Source organism: Sphaerodactylus townsendi, linkage group LG13 (genome assembly GCF_021028975.2).
Source record: "Sphaerodactylus townsendi isolate TG3544 linkage group LG13, MPM_Stown_v2.3, whole genome shotgun sequence".
NCBI classification, from domain to species: domain Eukaryota; kingdom Metazoa; phylum Chordata; class Lepidosauria; order Squamata; family Sphaerodactylidae; genus Sphaerodactylus; species Sphaerodactylus townsendi.
Window position 1 is genome coordinate 39,170,753 of NC_059437.1, and position 25,530 is coordinate 39,196,282.

A 25,530-nucleotide genomic window follows, 5' to 3' on the forward strand; every position below is an offset into this window, starting at 1 on the left:
ATTTATACTCCACCTTCTTACAGGAGAGAAAGGAGACTCAAGGTGGCTTATATGCTCCTTTCCCTTCCTCTCCCCACAACAGACACCTTATGAGGTAGGTGGAGCTGAGAGAGTTTAGATTCTCCAGATGTTCAGGAACTACAATTCCCATCAGCCCCTACCAGCATGGCCAATTGGCCATGGTGACAGAGGCTGATGGGAATTGTAGTTCCTGAACATCTGGAGAGCCGCAGGTTCCCTACCCCTGGTTTAGAAGAACTGTGACTAGCCCAAGGTCACCCAGCAGGGATGTAGGAGTGCGGGAACACTTCAGGTTCACTAGATAAGCCTCTGCCACTCAGGTGGAGGAGTGGGGGATCAAACCCGGTTCTCCAGATTAGAAACCACCTGCTCTTAACCACTACGCCACACAGGCTCTCTTACAGGCTCTGGAACAGAATCTTTAGTCGACCCTCCCCCTCCCCCTCCGTCCTTGTCGCTTAGGAACTATAGAACGGCAGGGGGCGAGGCGGGAGGGCTCGGCCTCTGCACCCGTCGATGAGAGTTTGACGTCAGCACACTGCGCCAAGCACACGGCATGCAACGTTGATACTATTTCCGGGTCGGAGCCGGCGCTATGGCGGCTGACACGCAGGTGGGTGCTCCAAATTGGGGGTTCGTAAAGGGAAGGGGCGGACGGAGCCAAAGCAGAACAGGCGACGGGGGTTGGCTGCCTCGTCCTACTTTTTGAAACGGCATCAGTCCAACCCCCCCCCCCCCTTCCTTCCTGGTTACCTGTCATGAATAGGTTCACGGTGCGCCTATAGGATAAAGAGGGGGTGTTCAGTTTGTTTGGAGAGCCCTTGTCTCAAGGGAGGGGAAAAAAGGAAGTCGGTCTCCTTTACAATTAAGAATAAGTTAACTTGTTTTAAAGGCACCAGAAGAGGCCTGGTAGATGCGACCAAAGTTCATTCGTCTGCTGTTCCACGGTGATTAACCCGCTGCCTTTGGGAAGCCCGCAAGCAGCGTTGGAAATCCAAAGCTTTGCAATGATGTCTCAGTAGATCGTACTAGGGATATGTTGTCTGTAAATAAGGAGGCTCAAAAACCCATCTTCCAGTTTAAGGCTTCTTTCTTTTAAAGGTGTCTTAAGTTTGCGACTGTCACTTGTGACTGGGAATTCTGGAAGTGCATCATTCTGTGCATTAAGCAGTTTGTTTGCCCTGGAATCCACCACGCATTAGTTTAAATGACTGGGCAGGATTTCAAGCGTCAAGACAAATATAGTCCTTCTGTTTTCCCCTCCTATATCATACATCATTTTATAGACATACTTTATGTTTCCAATTTGGGTTGTTGGGGGTTTTTTTTATAATCTTTCCTGCCAAACAGCTAGATTAGTGTCCAGTAGCACCCTTGAGACCAAAAAGTTTTTCAAGGTATGAGTTTTTGAGAGTCAAATCTCCCTTCATCAGATACTGTATTTGACAAAGGGAATGTTGTCTCTTAAAAGCTCATACCCCCAAAAACTTGTTGGTTTTTAAGGTGCTTGACTTTAATGTTACTGTTCTACTGCAGACTGACATGGCTACCCTCTGAAACAATATTCATGGTCAAAGAAGCCATGATGATCAGTTGATTCCAGTGGTTAAATCCAGTTTGTCAGCATCTCAGCTACATGCCAATTTTTAAAAAATATTTGGAACAACTAATATTCTCAGTGCACTGGGCATGCAGAGTGGCTTACATAATTTTTTTGCGTTAGGTTAGACTGGAGATGGTATGAGGTTGAATACATCAAAAACCGTAAATCAATGGTGATGATACATGTTTGGTGTAGAGTGCCAGACCCATGGATACCTATTTTTCATAGTTTTGGGGTGGGGCATATGTTCCCCTGAATCTTGTGACAGATGAAAAATAGTATAGCTAGTGCTGCAACAATAATACAAGATTTTTTTTTAAATGGCAGTGCTTGATGCTATAGAGGTATCTATTTTTATGGTGCTATATAAAGTTGGAAGTAGCCAGGATGTGAAAGGCCCTTGTTCACATCTTACCTTGGCTATGAACTCACTAGGTGTCTTTGTCAAGCTCTTTATCTTGTCAGCCTTTCCTCCACCTGTAATATAGTGAGAGTCTAGAACTATCTTAAAAGGGTTGTTGTAAAGATTACTGAAATACATATGAGAAACTTTGGGGTTTTTGTTGTGATCCCTTAGCTCCTTCACATACTTCCCCTGTTACCTCCAGTTTCATTTGTTGGGTCCATCTCTGCCAGCATTGTATCTTGACCCCTATTATTTTCTTCTACACGAACCCTGTAGCAACAATTTATAATTCTGTATCTCAGATCTCCCCCCTTTGTCTGACTTTATATTTGTCAGTAGTTATATTATACCCATGACTTGCTGAACATGTAGAATCCCCCTCTCCTCTGGCTCTCAGAGAACAGGAAAGAGAACAAATAAGAATGCAGCATAGCCAGGAAGTAGCAGGATTTCTGATTGTCTAGATTCTTATTTTCTGGAGGTGCAGATAGCTTTTTGCCTTTTTGCAATTATAAATAAGTTGCTGGTGATCAGTGTGATAAGATATCTTTTCCTGCAGAGCTGAACGCAAATAATATGCTTCCCAATCAGAGCAAAGGAGAGCCATTTTGCACAGGGGCAGCACTGCATGCAAAGGAGCCCCCCCACACCCTGACCCCCCCACCCTGGACACTTTATGCTGTGCTGGCTACAAAGTACAACCTTTTAAAAAAGAGAGAGATCTTGCAATATAGTGACTTCTGTAATGTAACTGATGTAGGTGATCAGTGTGATATGCACTGGTGATCAGTGTGATATGCACATGAGAGAGGTGGTCAGATTCATTAGTGCTGACCAACAGTTGGAAGGTGGACCCCGCCTGGCGGAACGCCCTGTGGGACCTTGCCGAGTTCTGCAGGGCCTGTAAGACTGAGCTGTTCCACTGGGTTTTTGTGGAGGCTGGCCGCTGACTATGTGCTCCCCCTTCATAACATCGGTGGAATCTGTCGTTCCCCTCTCAGGAGGGTTTTAGTTGTTGGACGCCATCTGCTATATGTTGTAATTTGGAATGCTATTTTAATGGGTTTTAGAATTTTAATGTGAGTAGAGCCTGTATTTATTTATAGTTGTTTTTTGTGCTCTATCTGTTATATTTGTTTTGTGCACCGCCCTGAGCCCTCCGGTGGAGGGCGGTATGTATAAACAAACAAACAAACAAATAAATATAAGGTTTAGTCCTGGGCTGTCTCACTTCAAACAATATCTGTATATAAAGCTACTTGCGGATCAATTTTACAGTTACGCTCATATTTTGTATTAGATGTTTTGTCCATGCATGTTTATTTTAATCATTTGTGGCAAAAACCATCATGCTACATAAAGATCTCCTACATCATTTCTCTGTGGGATCTTTTTCTATGTTTCAGACAATCAGGTTAGCGGTGCTCTGCAAGTCTGCAGTAGATGCATCAGCCTGCGTCTCTGCACATTTTGTCCTTGGGTGTTTTTTCTGCCTGTTCCACAACACTAGAATTCCAGGACACTTACTGAAGTGAATGGGTAGTTGATTGAAGACAGGCACAGATTCATGGACAATAGATCTGTCAGCAGTTATTAGCCATGATGGCTAAACAGAATCTCCATGTTCAAAGACAGTATAGAAGTTGCAGGAGAGGATTCTGTAGTAACTGCCCTGCTTGTGGGTATCTAGTTGGCCACTGTGAAGAAACAGAATGCTGAACTGGGCAGACCTTGGGTCTGATCAAGCTGGGATTTTTTCCCCTCTTACCTTTGCTTGTTGATCCCATTCTGTCAGATCCCCCCCCCCCCCCCCCACACACACTCACTCTGACAGTTTTCAGTCGTCAAGGTCCAATTCCAAGGGTCATGCATGAAAAGTTCCCAAACTCACAAGGGTAATTTAAAAACACAAATCAAGAGATTCAAACCAAGGTCAAGAAGGACTAGCAGCAGAAGGACTAGCAACAGAAGGACTAGCAACAGAAAGGTCAGTAGTAAACAGACATGTTGCTTCCACATAGCTACACCTTTTCCAGCTGCTTATAAAACAGGATGCTACTCAGGCAACCTTGAATGGTGGGCACCAGCTGGCCATCTCAGATCTCCTCCTGTGAACTCTCATCCTCATTGTCAGTACTGGGCTGGCACAGTACTGGGCTGCCTGGTGAGCACTTTGCCTTCTATCCTGTAGGATCTGGCATATTCTCCTCCTACACCATTCTTGAGGAGGGTGAGCGTTTTCCTCAGCTGGCTCAGAGTTCGTGGGCTGCGGAGTCACTGTGCTGGTTCCTAGCTGCGAGTTTGGCCCCATGGGTGCTACTTCTCATAACACTTCTGCCACTGGCTGTGGATATGAGCCAGGGCCACTAGCTGACTCTTCATCAAAGAAGTCATCAGTGACTACTGGACCCAGATGATCCATGACACACCCTGACTTTTCATTGCTTGTTTTAGGTTTCTGAAACCCTGAAGAGATTTGCAGTGAAAGTGACCACATCCAGCGTGAAGGAACGAAGAGAAATCCTCAATGAACTTGGAAGATGCATCACTGGAAAAGGTATTTGTATTTTGCTATAAAAGCACTGAATTATTATTTCTTGACTGCCTCTTCAGAGACCCAGTTAAAATCACCATAATATATAAATGGTTCAGTGACTGGAACTCTCTAGGCCAAATTCAGCCCCTTGATTGATGTATGCCAGTTGACTGTTCCTTGTCCTGGGGAGGAAGTAGCATCAGGCTCGATGGCTGAGCAACTTTCAGAAAGGCATACAAGTTGCAGAAGGACCAAGGTTCAATTTCTGACATCACAGGTAGTGGGATGGGGAAAAACTTCTCTTTGTTTGAAATCCTGTAGAGTTGTTGCTAGTCAAAGTAAACAGTACTGAACTAGATTAACCCATTTTTCTGACTGGGTAAGGCAATTTCATATGTTAATGTACCTGTTAACACTGATTGATGGTTGACCGTTGGGGATCTAATCCATTTCAGATCTGCCAGAAGGAGCAGTGAAAGGCCTCTGTAAGCTGTTCTGCCTCACTCTTCATCGATACAGGTGAGAGGATGGAGACTGGAGATTCTGCCATCATATCTAAACTAAGCTGCTCTGAGTTAGCTGGAATTGAACTCGCTCCATAAAGAGATGGATGATCTTAGATGCTGGGTCTGTTTATCAGTATATCTCTGAGCATCAGAAGCTGGGGACAGGGGAAGAGCTCAATTTGTGAACTTTCTGGAGGCATCTGGCTGGCTACCACGGAAAACAAATTGGTAGGCTAGAGGTGTGTCCATTCATATGTCTTGTGCTTGTCCACAGAGCTTGTAGCAGATTGTTTTGAGTGTCTAGAAGTTCCTAGCAGTTTCTCCTTGGGAGCCTAGCCACATTCTTTTAGAAATTTAAATCTGAGGGTCTTTGAGAAACATTTGGAGAGCTGTTGCTTGACCTTGGGCACCCAATAAATCTCAGTGGTACTATTATCTCATTCTGTGCAGCTTAGCTTCTGAAGGTTAGTTGAGGCCTGGGATGACTGGTAAGCATTCCGCTTATTGAAATGGCAAGGAAAAAAGGGCTTTTGGCCAGACGGTTGAGAAGGAATGATTGCAAACGTGAGCAGTTGATGAGTTCTGCAACCCTTTTTTCATCTCTCGCATTAGAGATGCAGCATCCCATAGAGCCCTCCAGTCTGCTCTTCAGCAGCTGGCTGAATGCCAACCAGAAGCGACGGCAAAAAACCTCCTTATGTCCCTTCAGTCCTCAGGAATCAGCAGCAAGGCTGGAGGACCCAGGTGAGAGCTGAGAGTAATGCTGTGGCAATGGAGAGCCATTCACTGGAATGGTCAGTTTCTGAGTCTTCGCTTGAAATACAAACTTTATTCTTGCGAGGGGGCTGCTGACTTGATAGTCTGGGAAGGCCAGTTGCATAGCAAAAGGAAGAGCAAGACCAAAGTTTGGAAGTCTTCAACCTCACCCCCTTTTTGTTTTGATATCTGAGAAGACCATAGTTTAGAATGCCAGTTTGTGGGGAAGAAGCAACCTCTGGGACATTTGTAGGTCAAGGCAAACTGGAATTAGATAGAAGACTTTGAAAACCACAAGTCTTCAGTTGTGCTCAGCGTGTGAGGGGAAGGAGTCGGAGAGTGCATGGTCACAGTCACTAACAAGATGCATGCCCAATACAAGCAGACAAAGAATTCGTAACTATTCAGATGTTGGATTGCAGCAGGCATAAACCTGGTTTGCAGCAGGCATAAACCTGGTTATTTGTTATGATTCTTCACTGGGTCCTTCCCCCTCGCATACAGAGCACAACTGAAGTCTTCCTGCTTTCTCTATTCAGAGCTAGAAGGTTTTTTGAATCTGATAAAAGAAGCCACCTGAGAAATACGATTGGCCTTAATTTGTGGCTCTGAGTTGTGTGGTTCTGGTCATAGGCTCATTTCCTTCCTCCTCTTTGTGCGACAGCAAGAGCAATGGATCTGCAGCTTCCTTGGCATTATCCTGGACTTGTCTGCTTGTTCGCATAGTCTTCCCTACACATGACAAGAGGCAAGGAGAAACCTGGGAGAAACTGGTAAGGGAATGTTTTATTGGGGTATAAATTGTCATGTCCCCGGGTGGAGAACCAATCAGTAAGTGTTTGGGTAGAACTTGCTATGCAAAGGTGTGGTTGGTAGTATAGTATAGCAGGTGTGGTTTTTCAGTCCAGGGAGTGTTTCACATTTGTTAACTTTATTTTTTGCTATGATGATACTAAAATCTGCCAGTCAGTCCTGAGGATGTTATTCCTGCTTCCCTGATATGCCACATGTCAAGGAGCCAGATATGACTGCCAAGCCACTGGGGGAATATTACTGATTTAAACAGGCTCATTCTCTCTTAACAGGTGGAAGTCCAGTGTGTGCTGCTATTGGAGGTTCTGGGTGGCTCTCGCAAGCCTGTGGTGGACGGAGCTGTGAAGAAACTGAACAGGCTTTGGAAAGAGGTGAAGTCCAGCATCTGAAAGCATGACTTACATTAGTCGGATGGTTTTGTTCCATCCTGCGCTACCTTTTCTGACCTCCTGCTTGGTTTTCTCCTCAGAATCCTGGGCTGGTGGATCAGTACCTCTCTGTCATTCTTGGCTTGGAGGCCAGCCAGGGCTATGCGGCCATGTTGGGGCTTCTGGTGCAGTTTTGTACCAGCCAAAAAGAACTCGGCATCATTAACAGATACAAGGTGAGTATGGAAGGCGGGCTCAGCATCTGATAAAGGCATGGCAGGCTGCTCTCCTTGCTGAAGGCTGGGTTTTCACTGACGGGGACAACCTGGAAGTGGGATCAGAGTGGAAGGATTGAGACCCCTCATTCTCTCTTTTTGCTCAAAACATAATGTGTGCTGTAGCAGGTATGTGACTGGAGTGTTTCTGCTTCTACAGAGCTCCCTCCTTGATTTCTATATGAAGACCATCCTGATGAGCAAGACGAAGCCCCAGAAGCACCTGCTGGTGAGAGAGGGTGTCATAGCCCTATAACTAAGTCCACAATTTACCCCACAGGAAGCCCTGTGCCTAACTTGTCTATGCAAAAACAGCCTAAGCAGAGTTGCACGTGATCTGACCAAAGGTCCGTCTACTCCCACATCCTTTTCTTCAGCAGTGGCCATCCAGATGCTTCTGCAAAGCCCAAGAACATGGTTCTCCCCTGTCCTAACTCCTGGGGTTGGGTTCCTGACTTCCCCATGTGGAAAGGCAAATGATTATTCTCCCTGTTTGACTCTAGACAGTAGCCCAGACAACGGGTGATCTTTCTGTTTGTAAGGAAAGCAGAGGTGTCATTCCCCTCCCCCCCTTTTATGGTTCAAGGAAGAAAAATTTGGCTCAGGTTGACTAGGAGACACTGTCCGCCCTCTTTCATTAGCTGTGTATGTTGTATTCGGTATTCTCATCTTTGTGTTTCTTGCAGGACAACTGTGCTCCTCTGCTCCGATATGTGTCTCATACTGAATTTAAGGACCTCATATTACCAGCCTTGCAAAAGTCCCTGCTGCGGAGCCCTGAGAATGCTATTGAAAGTGAGTGTGTGGTAGAAGATTGCTATGAGTACGTTCAGCTGAGTTAAGATCTGTGGCCAGATATTTTTTCCTCCTTGGGATTTCAGTGCTTCTGACAGATGTTAATTTGATCCCTTGATGTTTGAGTGCCTGGGCAAGAGTTAAATCTGGTTATTCATTGGATTGGGCAGAGTCTGAACTGTTACTTGCTAGGCTGCCTTGGCTAGCTGCTCGTGGCATGTGGTGGACAGTGCTGTCAAGTCACAGCCTCATAGAGTATTCAAGACAAAAGACAAACAGAGGTACTTTATTGTTGTCAGCCTTTGCATAGCAACCCTGGACTTCCGTGGGGGTCTCCCATCCAAATACCAACCAGGGCTGACCCTGCTGAGCTTACAAGATCTGATGAAATCAGGCTAGTCTGGGCTATCCAGATCAGGGCATCTATGGGCTCATCTACATGTATCAATAAGTCATGGGTTCCCTTATGGATATTTTGGAGTTGTGGTGTGGCCAATGTGCAGAGACATGGTACCTCTGCTTGACCTGCAGAACTTCAACTCTCAGGACTCCTTGGGGGTAAGAAACCTAGTTCAGTTGTGCAGAATACCTTGTAGTAGTTTGGTTTTGTTTTTGCTCAGGATGCTGATTCCATTTGCCAGAGAGAAGAATGTCCTGTTAATTCATGACCTTTCAAACCGTGTGACCCACTGGTTTATGTTAAATGTCTTAAATGCCCCCTGTTCAATGGACACGATAGCATCCTTGAAATGCAGACTCTGTTTACATGTGTAGCATTTAAGGGGCTTCTAGTCTGTCAGTTTAATGAATGTGGGACTGGGAGAGGAGGACCTTGAATTGAATGGCTGGGGGCTGTAAGTCTGTTTTATCCCTCTTTCTTTATTTTTGGCTAGTACGCCCAATTAATCCCCTTCAAATCTAATTACCAGTCTCCCTAACAGCAGAATTTTGGGAAAGAGCACTATACCTTTTCCTATTAGCAGCACAACTCTGTAGCTCACAGGTGTTAGACTCAGGCCCTCCAGGTGTTCATGGCCTACGAGTCCCATCAGCCTATGCCAGCAGGGCCAATTGACCATGCTAGCAGGGGCTGCTGGGAATGGTAGTCCATGAACTTCTGGAGGGCCTGAGTTTGACACCTATGGTGTAGCTGGATGTTGCTATGTTTCAGTTAATGCACGTCAGCCTCGAGTGGGGCAGTAGTGTTACTGGGTTGTCATGAGTTTGTTTTTGCCATGCCAGAAAACTGACTTTAACAGCCTCTTCTGTCTTCTTTCTTCAGCAATCTCCTGTCTGTTGGCATCTGTAACCCTTGACCTCAGTCAGTATGCTCTGGACATAGTGAAAGGCTTGGCCAGTAAGTTCTGTCATTTGCTTTTTGCCCTCTTCTAAAATGACAGCTTTTCAAATACTTAAAGTGAGCCATCGTGCCCCCCCCCCTCTTCTTTTCCAGACTGGACATTCCCAAGGCCCCTTCCGCACATTCAGAATAATGCACATTCAGTCCACTTTCACAATTGTTTGAAAGTGTATTTTGCTATTCCGCACAGTAAAATCCAGCTTCAAAGTTATTCTGCATGTGCGGAAGGGGCCTAAGTCTCTCACTCGTTTCTTGGTCATCCTCACCGCTCTCCTCTGCACTTGCTCCATTTTGGTTACATCCTTTGGATGGGGCAGTTCACGTGAATGACTGAGAATAGATCTTCCTAGCTGAACAAAATATACACTGGTTGCCAGTTTGTTTCTGGGCCCAATTCATAGACATTTAGGATAGCGTACCTGAAGGATTGTGTGCAATTAAGCTTTCTGGGTGACCTTGGGAGCTCTGAGATTAGTGGTGGTGCTCCCTTACCTGGGAGGAGCAGCAGTGGCGTAGTGGTTAAGAGCAGGTGTACTCTAATCTGAAGGAACTGGGTTTGATTCCCCGTTCTGCTGCCTGAGATGTGGAGGCATATCTGGGAAATTCAGATTAGCCTGTGCACTCCAGCACACGCCAGCTGGGTGACCTTGGGCTAGTCACCATTCTTCTGAGCTCTCTTAGCCCCACCTATTTCACAGGGTGTTTATTGTGAGCGGGGAAGGGAAAGGAGTTTGTAAGCCCCTTTGAATCTTCTTGCAAGAGAGAAAGCGGGGATATGAATCCAACTCTTCTTCTTTTTCGTCTTCTTGTGGATCTATAATTCCTCCTGGAGAAATGCATGAATGTCCATCTTCTCCCTTCCACCACCATGCATTGATATGCCTGCTTTTGATCAAGCTCAAAAAGGACTGCAACCTTTAACTGATGTAATTGCTTTATGCATTTATCAATTGACCTATGCTTCAGTTGTAGGCCAGGGCTAATCAGTGAAGGCATATTTCAGAATAGGTGAGGTTGTGCATTCAGAGCTGGTTTGGTTTCTTTTTGTTTTATGGCCTTTTTGTTTCTGGTTTGTTCCTTGCATTGCCTTTCAACTAAGAGTGGTAACTTTGTTTGACTTGACAGTGATCTCCACCACTGTATTTAAGAAAAGCACATATGGAAGTTTTGGTGGCACACCACTGTAACTAAAAGGATTGATCGGGGGTTTTTTGGCTAAAAGGTCCATCAGCCTAAAGCTCATTCTGGCATTAATAGCCTTAGGTGTGTCACATTTATTGCATCTGAATAGCTGCCCTTCATATTTTTTAGAAAATGAAGTAGGGCACAGAGGTCACATTTACGATCTGCCTCCTGATCCCCCAACCCCCTTTTGCAAAAGAAATCTGCATGTTCTATATTTGTGAGGTTTGCTGTTTTTGTGTTTGATTTTAGGCCAATTGAAGTCCAACAGTTCTCAGCTGATGGATGAAGCTATAGTTGCATTAAAGAATTTGGCTCGACAATGTAGTGACCCGTCGACAGTGGAGTCACTTGGGAGGCACCTGTTTGCCATCCTGGGGGGTGAGTGGCTCTTTGGGGGCAAAGACTTTATCATGTCTTCCTTTTGGAGTTGATTGTTAATGTATTTCTTACATCTGGTCTGCTGGTGATACTTGTAGCTTCTTTGTCCTCTTGGAGACCTTTACTGCAGAGCACCTGATTCTGATTGTAGGTCACTGTGGGTCTGTGTTTGTGCGATCTGATCAGGGGGCAGGGAGGGCTGGAGATGTAGCTGTAAAACCTTTTGGCCATGTGAGCAAAATTTCCGAAGGTGCTGCCCTGCAAATGGGTGAGATTGGCAGCTGCCTTTTCATTTGCTGTGAGGGCTCCCTCGTTTCAGCAAGAGTCTTCCAGAGGGGTCAGCCCCCCTCCTCTGTCATTCTGCAGAAGGTGCAAAAGAGGATTGTTCAAAAGGATATTTTTGTAAAGGGATTAGAACTGTAGTGTAATGAAACAGCTCAGGAGGTCACTTTATAAGAGATGATTGTAGTCCATTGCAATGTTTTTCTATGTTCTCTTCTTCCTTTTACTGCCTTGTCTTCCATGTTTGTTACCCACCTTCTGTATTATGGTATGTCATGCCTGAAACAGATTTTTGTGCATAGCTGATCAGATCTTTATTATTAGTTCTACTGCACTGTTAATTGGAGTTCTCTGTTATCTGAATGCTTTAATGAGAATGAACTTTAAAAGCTGGACTTCATTAACTGTATTCTGAAGTGCTGTGTAACCCATTCTTTGCAAACTCTTTGTCACCTCATTCTCCTGCATCTGTGAACCTGGCAGTAAATTGGATCTGTTATATACAGAGGGGTTAGGAACTAAATTGTATTTCTGCAGGCACATCAATCTTAAACAAATGTACCTCCTTTCTCCCAGCTTGCCCAGTATGTTTGAATTTCCCTTATCCATTTTTCTTTATGCTTATTCTTTGTGTCTTGTCCATTTCATACTTGGCATGTATGAGCAGAAGCTGCCCTCTCCTTAACTTCTGAGTACTTTTGTTGAATAGTGGGCAGTTCTGGTGCGCAGGGTCAGTTTTGATGGCTGTCTGGCCTCCCTGCCAACCCTGAATCTATGATTCTCCTGTAATATTTGTTGATAGGTGCTGAAGGGAAACTGACAGTTGTGGCACAGAAGATTAGTGTCCTCTCAGGTAAGAATCCTATGTGAGTGCTCTGGATCACCTAGTACTCACAGCTGATATGTTTTCTGAGAGATAAGCAATGGGGCCATGGCTATTCATTCATTGGTGTGTTTTTGATCCTTGTGATCGCAGAGGCTCATTCCGCACATGCAGAATATTGCACTTTCAAACTGCTTTCAGTGCTCTTTGAAGCTGTGTGGAATAGCAAAATCCACTTGCAAACAGTTGTGAAAGTGGTTTGAAAACTCATTATTTTGCGTGTGCGGAAGGGGCCAGAGAGAGATCTTGCAAATGCATCAGTCGAGAAATGGGGAAATTTGGGCGAGCACTGAAGAAAACCTCCTGTTAAATATTGTCTCTTGTTTAGTGAGGAACACCCCCCCCCCGTTGTTTTACAAAACATTTCACCATTCTACATGCTCAGCATGAAAAGTATACAGGCTTCCTACTGGCAGTGGGAAACTTACACTGTATACATATACAATGATTTTAAGTTTTTTGTTTAAATGGAAATAATTTTGACAACAGTTAATATGCCATAATGTGACTAATGATAGTACCTTATTAAAGAGTTCAGTATGTTCAGTGTTATAAAGTTTATTTTAATATCCAAACATGCTAATAGTCCTACCTCTGGTGACTTTGAGAGTTCTTTCCTAGAACACTTGCATTTGTTAACTACAGTATTTGTTTGGTACTTCCAACAGATATTTTTTGCTACCTCTGAGATGGCAAAAATTAAAACTACATGTTCTATGGTAGCCTATGGTACAGAGTTTGCAATTCTTTTCAAGTACTGAGATGTTTTCAGATTCCATGAATGTGTTGTGGGTTTTCTGGGTTGTATGGCCGTGTTCCAGTAGCATTTTCTCCTCTGAAGATGCCAGCCACAGATGCAGGTGAAATGTCAGGAGAAAATACAACTGGAACACTGCCATACAACCCAGAAAACCCACAACACCCTAGAGCTTAGGTGTCAAACTTGCGGCCCTCCAGATGTTGTGGACTACACTTCCCATCACCCCCTGCCAGCATGATGCTGGCAGGGGATGATGGGAACTGTAGTCCATAACATCTGGAGGGCCGCAAGTTTGACACCTGTGCCCTAGAGCTTTCGGCCATGAAAGCTTTCTGCAATACACTTCAATGTAGGTTGTTTTCTTGCTTTTAGGGATTGGCAGTTGTAGCCATCATGCAGTTTCTGGGTCATCCAACCAAGCTTTAAGCGCAACTGTGGTGGAACTTTTTATCCCATTCCTGCAGCAGGAAGGTAAGCATCGTTTTGTATTTCTCCTTTCCTAAAATGCATAATCTTAAAGTGCAACTTTTATTTGATATGGTTTGTTCATTGCATCTTTATCCCACCTCAGTCTCCTTGTGTTGGTTGTGTTTTCCTTTTATTAGTCCATGAGGGTACCCTGGTGCATGCCATCTCAATCCTTGCTCTCTGGTGCACTCGGTTCACCACTGAGGTGCCCAAGAAGCTGATCGAATGGTTCAAGAAAGCCTTCAGCCTTAAGACCAGTACTTCAGCTGTGAGACATGCCTATCTCCAGTGCATGCTGTCATCCTTCAAAGGTAAGGTTTGTCCTTGTTCGCTGAAGGTATTCTTTATTCGAACATAGCTGGTTTCTTTTAACCATCTGTAAACCATATGTTCTCATACACCTGATACTTTAATTACTGTGACTGAAAAGAAAACTTCACTTTTTCTGCAGACATTTATGTGTTAATAGTCATTCCGTTACTGTATTTATCAACTATGATAAGTTTTAAGGACATAAAAAATTGCAGGGGTATTCTGAGATGTGAAATGTATTTCTGTAGCCTTAAAATGCAAAAAAAAAAAAAAAACCCAATAATTTTGTTAATGACTAAAAATTGTAGTGGTACTGTTGAGCATCAATTTTACTGCTGTAAAATACGGAGGCTGTTTCCGCACGGGTGGAATACAGCGCCCCAGTGATGCTAAAAACAGCATCCCCGGGGAGGGGTTCGCATGGCCGCCGCCGTATTGCAGCAGCGCCGGCCTCGCAACCCCTGAGGAACGCGAAGCCACTGTTTTTCGGAAACAGTGGCTTCCAACTGGAAGGCGCCATTTCCCCCCCTTTCCTGAATGCCTTACCACCCCCTCCAACCTTCTGGCGCATTGCCCAGGCCAGGGGATACGCCCCCCCCTCCATCCTTGCGAACGGTCCCGGGGTGTGTGTGTCGGCCTCACCCTGCAGCGTGGCCGTGCGGAAATGGTCTCTGATAGTTAAAAATGCAGTAGTATTACTGGCATGGGGAAAGCAAATTCTTAGTAACTGTTATGGAGGCCCTGCGTCCCACCTAGACTACTTCTGCATATCGCTGGTTGAGTACCAATGACCTAAGACTACAGTTTGAAAATCACTGTATTTTGAGAAATCCAGTGGCTATAGAGATTCTCTCTGGGATGTTCACCTCCATTGTGGTGATAATGGACCGTTTTAACATCATGTTTCATTGCAGTTATCCTGTGCCGTTTGTCTCCTCCTTACACCCTGCAGGAAATGTACTTTTTCAGGGACTCGATTTGCTGCCAGTGCTGATCCAGACAGTTGAAAAAGCAGCGGCGCAAAGCACTCAGGTTCCCCTTGTAACGGAAGGCGTCGCAGCAGCGTTGCTGATTTGCAGGCTCTCTGTGGCTGACGTACAGATAGGTAAGATCTTCGGCAGATCCTCGGAGGCCTGAAATGGTTTTTCATTACTTTACAGGGCCGGTTTCCTTTTGACTATGAAGGGATTGCTTAGGTATAGCAGGCAGAGATTAGCTTGTCTGAAGCTAACTATACTATTCAGAAGTCTTCCTATACTAATGCAATTGCACTGTTGTCTTATCTTTTCAAGTCAATTTCAAGGTGCTACTTTAGGCTTATCAAAAAGCCCTAAACAATGTGTGTCCACTCCCATATGAAGCTCCCTGTAGCTTGAAATCGTTATGGGGCAGCGATTCATTTTCCATCTCGTAGGAAAATCATCTCGTAGGAGATCAGACAGCTGGGATTTATGGAGCATTGTCCTAAGTCAGCAGTACTTTATCACCTCAAGGGTTAGCCATGACGAAGAGACTGCTTTTGGAATAAGTTGTGTTTTCAGTCTTAATTGATAAAAGATTTCAGCTCCAGTATGGAATTGTAGAAAGCACCCCAGCCTGGTCCGCAAGAAATCCTTGCAAGACGTCTGCTTGTCTTGTGCATGCAATAGTCTCCTTTTCTTTGCTTCCCAGAAAACAAGCTGAACAGCTTCTGGCAGCTGATTCTGGATGAGAAAAAACAGATTTTCACTTCTGAGAAATTCTTGCAATCTGCGTCAGAGGAGGGTGAGTTGTACTATTTCAGAGGTTGCCCTTGCATTTGTTTTTGTTGTTCAGTCATATTTGGTAAGCTGTTCCATGTAGCTGATGTGGGAGTGGAACTTAGGGCTTTGATGGGCTACATCTGCACCTTCCTTTGCTTGGGGCATGCTACAACTATAAGTGGTAAGTCAGGACAGAGCAAAGTGGTTGAGCTTGGAAGAGCTTTGGATCTCTTCAGCCCCTTGTTCCAAGGATACTTGCACAATGGATCAACATGCTAATTCCCCTTTGATTTAAAAGCCACTACAAGCCTTCCCACTGCTTCTTTATGGGCAGAGCTGCATGCTTTATTAGATGGACTTCAGCCTGGCCCACATATCCCCAGTTTTCATTTGTGCTTTGAATAAAGGTAAAGGTAAAGTTTCCCCTTCAGTCATGTCCAACCCTGGGATACCACTGCGAGCAGTGATTTCATAGGCAAGCCTCTTTTGTGGGGTAGTTTGCCATTGCTTTCCCCGGCTATTCTTTACCCCCAGCTATGAGCTAGGTACTCATTTACCGACCAAGGAATGGATGGATAGCTGAGTTGACCATGAGCCAGCTGCCAGGATATCTGACCCAGAGGGGGCTCGAATTCCTGACCGTGTGAGTGGCAGTGCAAGCACTTAACCACTACGCCATGCGGCTCCTTTGAATACTTTGAATGCTTTCAATACTTAAACCCAAAAAAGACCTCTGCATACTTGAACAATATTACTGCTCAGCTTCTTAAAAGATCACCCCCCAAAGGGCATTGCCTCTCTTGTGTGTTGCTGAGCAACTACAGTCTAGAACAGTGATTCTCAACCAGGGTTCCGTGGGACCCTGGGGTACCATGAGCACGTCCCAGGGGTACCCTGACAATGCTACCGCCTGCCCCCCCCCCCACCAGAATCAAATGGATTTTGAAGGGGCAGGGGGAGGGGGGTTTGGAAACCTCACGGGCTTCCTTTAAACAACATTTAAAACAGCCTTGTTTTATTTGCCTAAATACGGTGTGGATTGGGGGGTTAGATTTAAAGAGAGCTTTCCCTTTAAATCCCCCCAAATCCATGCTGAATTTAGGCAAACAAACAACTTATGGCATGTCAATGCTAAGCTTCCCACTCACCTCCCTGCTTGCCACTCCCCCCACCTACAGGCCAAAAAAGGAAAAAAACCTCAAAAAAATTCAAAAAAAATTTCAAATGAACCTCAAAGAGATATGAAGATATGAAGAGCGAGGTCAAGGGTACCGGGACGTCGAAAAGGTTTGGAAATACTGGTCTAGAAACTTGCCATAAAAAATAAATAAAAAAGAAGCAAACTGAAACTTGCTCATTTAAATTTAGACAACGGTAACATGAAAGTTGAGATCTTTAGAAAGGCAGGTTCTGTGGTCGTATGGAATCATGGTATGTATATGGACCTGGCCCTGGGGGAAAAATGACCAGCTCCACATCATTTTGTGCTGTTGTTTTCCGCAGCTATGTGTACTGTCCTACAGCTGACAGAGCGCCTCCTCTTGGACCATGAGCATCGGCTGCCTGGTGCTAAAATCCAGTACGTATAGCTTGGTTTGCTTTCCCTCCAGTCCAATACCTTTATGATGACTAATGAAAGGGATTTGTTTACTTAACCATTTTAAACTCTGCTTTTGTCTCCATTGGGAACCCAGAGTAGCTTACAAAATTACAAACAGTACAATGTACGAGATTCTGGGCTAGTGCTGAATCTGCTAGCCCAGCTAATTCAGGGCCACAGGTGACAAATGGCCAAGAACTCTTTGGCTCGCACCTCTGGCCATGATCAGGCTAATATGGGAATAACAGAGGCTTAGCCCAGATCTTATTTGGGCTGCTGATAGGTGCCCGTTAACAACTGAGATCCGCTGTTCCCCTCTTAGAGAAACTAGAGGAGTTATGGGTTGAACGCCATCTGTTTTAAATGATTATGGTCTGTAGCGCTGCATTTTAACTGATATTAACTTTTAGTATTTTTATCTTATTTATTCACTTGTTTGTATTTATGTTGTAAACCGCCCTGAGCCTTCCGGGGGAGGGCGGTATAAAAGTGGAACAAACAAACAAACAAACAAACAAATAAATAAAGGTGTTCTCTACCTTCTTTTCTCCACTAGCAGTGTTCCTGGATACACTCAGCATTGTTCCTCAACTGTAGGAAACCCCAAATGCCTGGAAGGAGGGGAGAAAATATTTTTTTCCACTTCCACCATCTGTGGAATGCTTCTGATGGAAATGCGTCCGTGGCTACACCTCTTTATTCATTCTGGACTCTGAACAGTAGTCCCATTTGCACGCTCTCTCCTTTCAGGCAGTATCACAAGGCCCTGGCTGCAGTCCTTCTCAGCCGACCATGGTGTGTTCGGAGGCTTGCCCAGCAGACGACCAGAAAGCTCTTGGCTTTGCCTGGGGGATTCAGCTTGGCTTACGGGCTCTTAGAAGAGCTGAAGGCAGTTCTCAGTTCTCATAAGGTAAATGTTTCCTGGTCAAACTGGAAATTTAGCTTGGAAAATAAAATGTAAACCAAGCAGTAAACTGTGTGCTGCAGTAAGAAGCAAGCCAGGGGGCAGAGACCTGAGGGAATCCCCTACACTGGTGTGTCTCTTTGCCTCACTATCCTTCTCAACGTACATGCCAAGGGAGGGCATGCAGTTGACCTTGCTCTCTAAATGTGAGTCTTTTGGGACAGCACCAGCAACAAATATGGGTGCTTGCCATCCTGAAACTAGGACCCTATAACTCATTTGAGGCCCTGACCCAAGGCTTTTGAAGACCAGTGAGTTATAGGCATTGATCTGAAGAAGGAGAAGAGCTGGTTTTTATACCCTGGTTTTCTCTACCTTGAAGGAGTCTCAAATTGGTTTATAACCACCTTCCTTCCCCCCAACAGACACCTTGTGAGGTAGATGAAGCTGAGAGAGTTCCAAGAGAACTGTGATTAGGCCACGGTCACCCAGGAGGAGTCTTTATGTGGAAGAGCGAGGAGTCATACTTGGTTCTCCAGATCAGAGTCCAGCATTCTTATTCAGTACACCACGCTGACTCTCCGTTTGATTAATTTGCCACCAATTAATTAGTCAGCAGGTCCTTTGTAATGGAAATCCATGCAAGAACAGTAAAAGGCAGTTTTAGAAGTTGCCTTCTTCTCTCTCCCTCTTGACAAAGAGGGACCGGGGATCTCCTGCCCAGCATCTCCCCGTGTGTCCTTTTCCTGCTTGCAAGCCACCCAAATACCCTTCCTTCAACAGCTCGGGGAAGCTCATGCAATTAGGAGCACAGGTGGATTGAAGATGGGCAGGCTGCCGCACCTCAAGGTGTGCTGTGGGTGGCTGCCATATACATATGTGCATGTCATCTAAAAATGAATTGTTTTCTTGGTTGAAACCAGTTTAGGCACATGCATATCTATCTTGGTTTAATAAATTGACTACCATTTCTTTAATAATTGGAGAATTCTGAATGCCAGGGAACATTTTATCAAACTAGTAACTGCTAACCGTGCATGCGATTCTAAAATTAGAAGGAAATTAGCAATAAAATTGCTGAAGTTGAAGTTTAAAAATCCGTTTTCTTCAAAATTCTAGGAGGAACAGATGGCTTTTTCAGAATGCTTGTGTGTGAGGGGTGTGTGTGTGTGTGTGTAATGCTTTGGAACAACACGAACTGTGCATGACAGGAAGGCAATAGAATATAAATATGAGGTCAATAGCACCCAGTGCAGTTTTTAAAGACCTTTGTTTTCTTGGAGTGAAACTGGTGTATGTTACAGTTACACATTCTGCTGCAGACTTGCTCTTCAGCAGATCCTAGAGACTGAATGAAGTGGCCAGTGTGAACAAAATTGTAGTGATGGGCTCTTCAGTATTTTAGCTTTTTGATATCCGTTCTGTGTTCACAATACATTAGGACTTTGTAAATCACTCTTTTGCCAAGTGCCTTACTTGTTTAGGTTGTTGTGAGGCATTTCTTACATTTTTTTTCATCCAAACAACTCAGGATCCCTGTTTTATCCTGTCAGAAAATATCCCCTGTGAGATAGCTTAAGTGGAGACAGAATGTGAGTGATGGATGTGTGTGTGAGGTTCATGGCAGTCTTGGTCCAGCACTCCAACCAGCTCAACTCCTGCTTTCTACAGCATTGTAGTTTTCCTTTCTGTCTCCACCCTGTTACACCTTCTCTGCACCCAAAGTGGTCAGGTGCCCCACTTGCAAAAGTGATGTCCCCACCCGCTTCCAACCTGTGCACTACCGTAGCAGTGGCTCTCATGTTGTTCCATGTAATCTTAAACCCGCACTTGTTCTCATCCAGGTGCTTCCCACCGAAGCCTTGGTGACGGAGTCTGGAGAACTATCTGAACAGGGAAGAACCTACATCCCCCCTCGAGTCCTTCAGGAAATGTTATGCGTGATCTCCTGTGTGGCAGGGGTGGATGCAGACCCTGAGGAGAAGGAAAAGCTGGCCTTGGAGATGCTGCTTGTGAGCAATCACCCTTCCTTAGGTGAGTTGAGGGGAAGTTGCTGCTGGACCGCGGGCTTGTCTTGTCTTCTCAGAAGTGAAGGTGGGTCTTTGTTTGAGCTGCCTGTAAGTCGCCTTCACAGTTTCTCTCTTCCAGTGGCAGGGCAGTCTGGTCTCTGGCCAGCCCTTCTGATCAAGATGAAGCTCGACCCTGAAGATTTCATCACCAAACATTTAGGAAGAATTTTTGACAAAATCACTTCTCAAAGCCCCATGAACAAGGTAAATTGGTTTCATTCTCTGGGAATGGCTTGCAGGGGCATCTTTGCTTAAGGGTGTGTTTAGAAGAAGAGTTTGGATTTATATCCCACCTTTCTCTCCTGTAAAGAGACTCAAGGTGGCTTACAAGCTCCTTTCCCTTTCTCTCCCCACAACAGACACCTTGTGAGGTGGATGGGGCTGAGAGAGTTCCAAAGAACTGTGACTAGCCCAAGGTCACCCAGCAGGAATGTAGGAGTGCGGAAACACATCTGGTTCACCAGATAAGCCTCCGCCACTCAGGTGATGGAGTGGGGAATCAAACCCGGTTCTCCATATGAGAATCCACCTGCTCTTAACCACTACACCACACTGGCTCTCAGCATAGATTGCCGGATATTAATCTACTTTGGGAAGAGTGAGCTTGTTGCTTCATTCAGGTCTGTCATCTAGCACAGGGGTAGGGAACCTGCAGCTCTCCCGATGTTCAGGAACTACAATTCCCATCAGCCCCTACCAGCATGGCCAATTGGCCATGCTGACAGAGGCTGATGGGAATTGTAGTTCCTGAACATCTGGAGAGCCGCAGGTTCCCTACCCCTGATCTAGCAGAACATCCCCCAGCTCTTCAAAGTCTTGAACAAGAGTGGGGCTGGGGACAGATGTTCTCTGTAGCTCCATCGGTACCCTGAGACCAGCAAAACCATAGCAAATTATGCAGGCTACTTCAACCCACAAGCTTACTTCATAGGACAGTGGTGGCGAACCTTTGGCACTCCAGATGTTATGGACTACAATTCCCATCAGCCCCTGCCAGCATGGCCAATTGGCCATGCTGGAAGGGGCTGATGGGAATTGTAGTCCATAACATCTGGAGTGCCAAAGGTTCGCCACCACAGTCATAGGATAAGAAATATCTTGATGCAGCTTTACACAAAGGTGAAGAGTGTAGCTCCTTGTGGATTACTTTACAAAACTGTAATGTTTTTACCATAATACTGTACTCAGCTCTGGGTGCTGAGACTTTTAAATGGCACTGCAATTATGTAATAATGGTTGTTTTTTAATCTATTTATTTTTGTTCACAGTCCTCTCTGAACTCAGTGGGCATGCTCGCCGTCCTCTCCCCTGGCAGAGTTCTCCCTCAAGTGATCAGCACCATCTCCACCTCTCTGGAAAACCCTGCTCTTCATCACGTGACACTCGAGGAGTTTGCCATCATGAATACCCCTGAAGGGGAGCTGTATGACAAATCTATCTTGCACAGGTGAGAAATGGACGCGTAGCATCTTTGGAGTCTTTGCCGAAGCCACAGCGCCCAGGGGCAGTGACTGTAACGGAGTTGACTTCTTAGAATTGTTCCCGCAATTAATGCTCCTCTGTGCTTCTTTGCATCAGTGCCCAGCAAGACAGCCTAAAAAAGGCCAACATGAAACGGGAAAACAAGGCCTATTCTTTCAAGGAGCAGATCATTGAGCTGGAGCTGAAAGAGGTGAGGCCTTTGTGCTGCAGAAATTAATGAACAGCCAGTGTGTGTGTGTGGGGGGGGGGGGGGGGGGCTGTGTGTGTGCTGTCAAATCACAGGTGACGTATGGTGATTCTGGAGGGTTTTCAAAGCAAGCAACATTTGGAGGTGGTTTGCTGTTGCCTGCCTCCGCCTGAGCAGAGAGCATTCTGAGAAAAGCATGACTGACCCACTGTGGTAGACACTATATTGCAGTAGAGGGATGTGGATACGACTTCCTCCTGAACTCTAGGTGGCCTTGATCCAGTCACCATCTCTCAGCCTTGTCCTGCTTTACAGGCAACAATGCAGGAAGAACCAGTGTGGTGTAGTGGTTAAAAGCAGGTGTACTCTAATCTGGAGAACCTGGTTTGATTCCCCGCTCTACCACTTGAGCTGTGGAGGCTTATCTGGGGAACCAGATTAGCTTGTGCACTCCCAACACATGCCAACTGGGTGACCTTGGTCTAGTCCAGGGGTAGGGAACCTGCGGCTCTCCAGATGTTCAGGAACTACAATTCCCATCAGCCTCTGTCAGCATGGCCAATTGGCCATGCTGGTAGGGGCTGATGGGAATTGTAGTTCCTGAACATCTGGAGAGCCGCAGGTTCCCTACCCCTGGTCCATTCAATTCTTTGGAGCTCTCTCAGCCCCACCCACCTCACAGGGTGTTTGTTGGTGGGGGGGAAGAGAAAGGAGATTGTAAGCCCCTTTGAGTTTCCTGTAGGAGAGAAAGGGGGGATATAAATCCAACTCTTCTTCTTCTTCTTGATGTAGGTCGCCTTGACTTCCTGGAGGAAGGCAGGGCAGAGGACTTGACCATGTTTGTTTTGTTTTTGTAGAGGGGTTAACCAGAGCAGTGGCACAGATAGTCTTTGAAGCTTGTGTCTTTGCTGTCTGAAGTTTGAGCACTGACTTTTGGTTGTGTTGTGTTTTGTCTTGAAACATTTTATTTGTGAAAAAAAGTAAATATTTTGAGGTGTGCAAAGATAAATAGAGATGAAAAAGGAGCTGAAGAACAATATAATACAGTGTTTTCCATGATACCATGATTGTATAAACCTTTACAACCCAATATTATTAGGCTTAGAGTTCTCAGTATGGTACAGGTGGAACATGTTCCAGGGAGGATTCATTAATGTGTACCAGGAATGAGTACACAATGGCACAAAAGGTCTCCAATTTTGCCAGATGCTTTTATGTGATGCTTTAGTTTCCCCATCATTAGATGATACCACATCCTGCCCTTTGCTTGACGCTTTCAGGGTTCAGCCTTCCCCTCTCTCATCCAGGGGTAATTCCAGTGGGTGGCTGTGCTTCTACTGCAGTGATGGCGAACCTTTTCGAGACCGAGTGCCCAAATTGCAACCCAAAACCCACTTATTTATCGCAAGGTGCCAACACAGTAATTCAACCTGAATACTGAGGTTTTTGTTTAGAAAAAACGGTTGGCTCCAAGGCGTGCATTACTCAGTAGTAAGCTTGGTGGTAGTCGATGGCTTTGCTTTGAAGCAACCGTGCAACTCTTCCAACGGGTGAATCACAACCCTAGGAGGGTTTACTCAGAAGTAAACCCCATTGCCAGCAACCGAGCTTACTCCCAGGTTAAGGATCGCGCTTTAGTTCTTTGCATGAAATTCAGTGGGGTTTAACAGCGCTTAACAGGGTTACCTACACTGCTTCCCCAAAAGTAGGTCTTAGGTTTGATGCTAATAATCGAGCCCAGCAGCCCAGGCCAGCCTGGATGTGTAAAAGTGGGAGACTCTGTTTGCACGTGCCCACAGAGAGGGCTCTAAGTGCCACCTCTGGCACCCATGCCATAGGTTCGCCATCACTGTTCTACTGCATGGGAAGGCTGCAGGGCTAGCAGCAAGCCCCTTAAGGCACCAGGCTGTTTGAAAGCACGCGGTCTCTCCGAGCAAGGATTTTGCCGCTACAGTTATATCGGGCTTGTCTTTGTTGGTTCTCTTTTGTGTCTGACACTTATTCATGAGCTTTAAGTTGTTGACAAAATAACATGACTGGTCCTCTGCAGGAGATAAAGAAGAAGAAAGGAATTAAGGAAGAGGTCCAGCTAACAAGCAAGCAGAAGGAGATGCTGAATGCCCAACTGGAAAAGGAATCTCGCACCAGGAAGCAACTGAAAAAGGCAAGTAAAACAGAGTTGGGCTAAATGCAGCACCTGGTCGGGCATTCACAGTGCCAGCAAAGTGCTTGCCATGATGACAGGCAGGATATGTGCAAAAAGAGTCTGTGTATTTCATGGATAATACCTGGGGATTGTAGTGTTTCTGTGTTTTGTTAATAGACATGTTGTACCCCCAGTCAGGTTGTAGAGTAGGTTCTGCCCTGACTACAGTTGTGGCACCGCCAAATTCACTGCTTTATTTTGCTTTGGGAAATAAGAAGAGTCAAGGGAAGCAATTGGTCAATCTCCTTGAAATTGGGACGAATCCTGCCCTTGGCAGATTCCATGGAAGGAATCTGCACATAATCCTTGATGCTGCTGAAGTGAGCAGGTGACTTTAGGTTTAGACAGGTATGCAGTAGCGCAGGCACATACATACCCAGTCACTTCCACTGTTGGCTGAATATTTCAACCTGGCACCTGGGTGGCAAAAGTGGGCTGGGAACTCATGGGGTGATCTTGTGGTCAGTTGCCCTCTCATCCTAGCCTACCTCACAGGATGGTTGTGAGGATAAAATGTGACTATGAAAGAAAGTATTCTGCCATGAGCTCCTTGGGGAAGGACAGGTAAAAATGTTTGAAGCAGATAATTAGTCTTTAAGGTACTACAGGATTCTTTGATGGTTTGTCATATGTCTTCTCTGATAAAATAGATGAATACACTTGTTTGTATGCTCTCATTCAGAATGTGGCAGCCTTCTTCTTAGATCATGTTTTGAAAATAACCTTTTTCTGTGTCTTCTTGCAGCTTGATGATGAATTGGTATCCATGTTGGGTCTTCTAGATGCTGTACTAAAGAGGAACCCACCTGGGCTCTCTCAATACATCCCTGCTCTCATTGGCTCCTTCCTACCTCTCTTAAAATCCCCATTGGCTGCTCCACGGATTAAGACCCCTTTCCTTTCTTTGGCGTCTTGTGTGATGCCCACTCACTTAAAGACTTTTGGTTAGTGTTGATAGCTCTTCAGTTTTGTTAAACCTCTGCATGGCTTTTTTTCCAAGGGACTTAAAATGTCTTGCATAAAATAAAAGCACATTAGAACATCGCAATGAAAAACAAACAGGGCATATTGCTGACACTAATTAAGAAATCATATCTTAATTGACCCTGCTTGACGGCTAATTTTTAGCAGGGGTCTTGTGATCTGAGCTAGGGCAAAAAGGCCAGCCTCATTTGTTTCGCTGCATGAGCAGAACCAGAAAAAAAGGCAAGGTCCCGTGTCTACATGTAAAACACAGCTGGGCAGGCCAGGTTACCTGCTTTGGTGGGCAATCTTCCACCAATCACCTCTGTCCCCTGCTTCTGCTCCATAGGACAGTGGGAGAAAAATGGAAGCAAAATGGCACCTGTTGATGCTACGACATCACTTCCTGCTGCACAACTGAAGTGACATCACCACATCAGTTGCAGAGCAGGAAATGTCATTACGGCATCAGTGGGTGCCATTTGGGTGAGCAGCAGTGTCGTAGTGGTTAAGAGCAGGTGTACTCTAATCTGGAGAACCGGGTTTGATTTCCCGCTCTGCCACTTGAGCTGTGGAGGCTTATCTGGGGAATTCAGATTAGCCTGTGTACTCCCATACACGCCAGCTGGGTGACCTTGGGCTAGTCACAATTCTTCTGAGCTCTCTCAGC

General features: G+C 45.4%; 1 protein-coding gene across 1 annotated transcript in view; it reads left to right on the forward strand.

Annotated features, from left to right (window-relative positions):
- Nucleotides 1–601: 601 nt before the first annotated feature.
- Nucleotides 602–25,530, forward strand: part of GCN1 (GCN1 activator of EIF2AK4) — a 63,365-nt gene continuing 38,436 nt past the window's right edge. Inside the window, exons 1-24 of the mRNA XM_048514307.1 lie at nucleotides 602–634; nucleotides 4,485–4,587; nucleotides 5,022–5,085; nucleotides 5,685–5,816; nucleotides 6,493–6,601; nucleotides 6,914–7,012; nucleotides 7,111–7,245; nucleotides 7,445–7,513; nucleotides 7,971–8,079; nucleotides 9,362–9,436; nucleotides 10,874–11,002; nucleotides 12,087–12,137; nucleotides 13,300–13,398; nucleotides 13,533–13,706; nucleotides 14,660–14,812; nucleotides 15,379–15,471; nucleotides 16,953–17,028; nucleotides 17,800–17,959; nucleotides 19,798–19,987; nucleotides 20,102–20,226; nucleotides 21,291–21,469; nucleotides 21,601–21,694; nucleotides 23,742–23,855; nucleotides 24,643–24,841. Coding sequence (XP_048370264.1) covers nucleotides 617–634; nucleotides 4,485–4,587; nucleotides 5,022–5,085; nucleotides 5,685–5,816; nucleotides 6,493–6,601; nucleotides 6,914–7,012; nucleotides 7,111–7,245; nucleotides 7,445–7,513; nucleotides 7,971–8,079; nucleotides 9,362–9,436; nucleotides 10,874–11,002; nucleotides 12,087–12,137; nucleotides 13,300–13,398; nucleotides 13,533–13,706; nucleotides 14,660–14,812; nucleotides 15,379–15,471; nucleotides 16,953–17,028; nucleotides 17,800–17,959; nucleotides 19,798–19,987; nucleotides 20,102–20,226; nucleotides 21,291–21,469; nucleotides 21,601–21,694; nucleotides 23,742–23,855; nucleotides 24,643–24,841 — 2,749 coding nt within the window. The 5' untranslated portion in view covers nucleotides 602–616. The remainder of the gene's footprint in view (nucleotides 635–4,484; nucleotides 4,588–5,021; nucleotides 5,086–5,684; nucleotides 5,817–6,492; nucleotides 6,602–6,913; nucleotides 7,013–7,110; nucleotides 7,246–7,444; nucleotides 7,514–7,970; nucleotides 8,080–9,361; nucleotides 9,437–10,873; nucleotides 11,003–12,086; nucleotides 12,138–13,299; nucleotides 13,399–13,532; nucleotides 13,707–14,659; nucleotides 14,813–15,378; nucleotides 15,472–16,952; nucleotides 17,029–17,799; nucleotides 17,960–19,797; nucleotides 19,988–20,101; nucleotides 20,227–21,290; nucleotides 21,470–21,600; nucleotides 21,695–23,741; nucleotides 23,856–24,642; nucleotides 24,842–25,530) is intronic.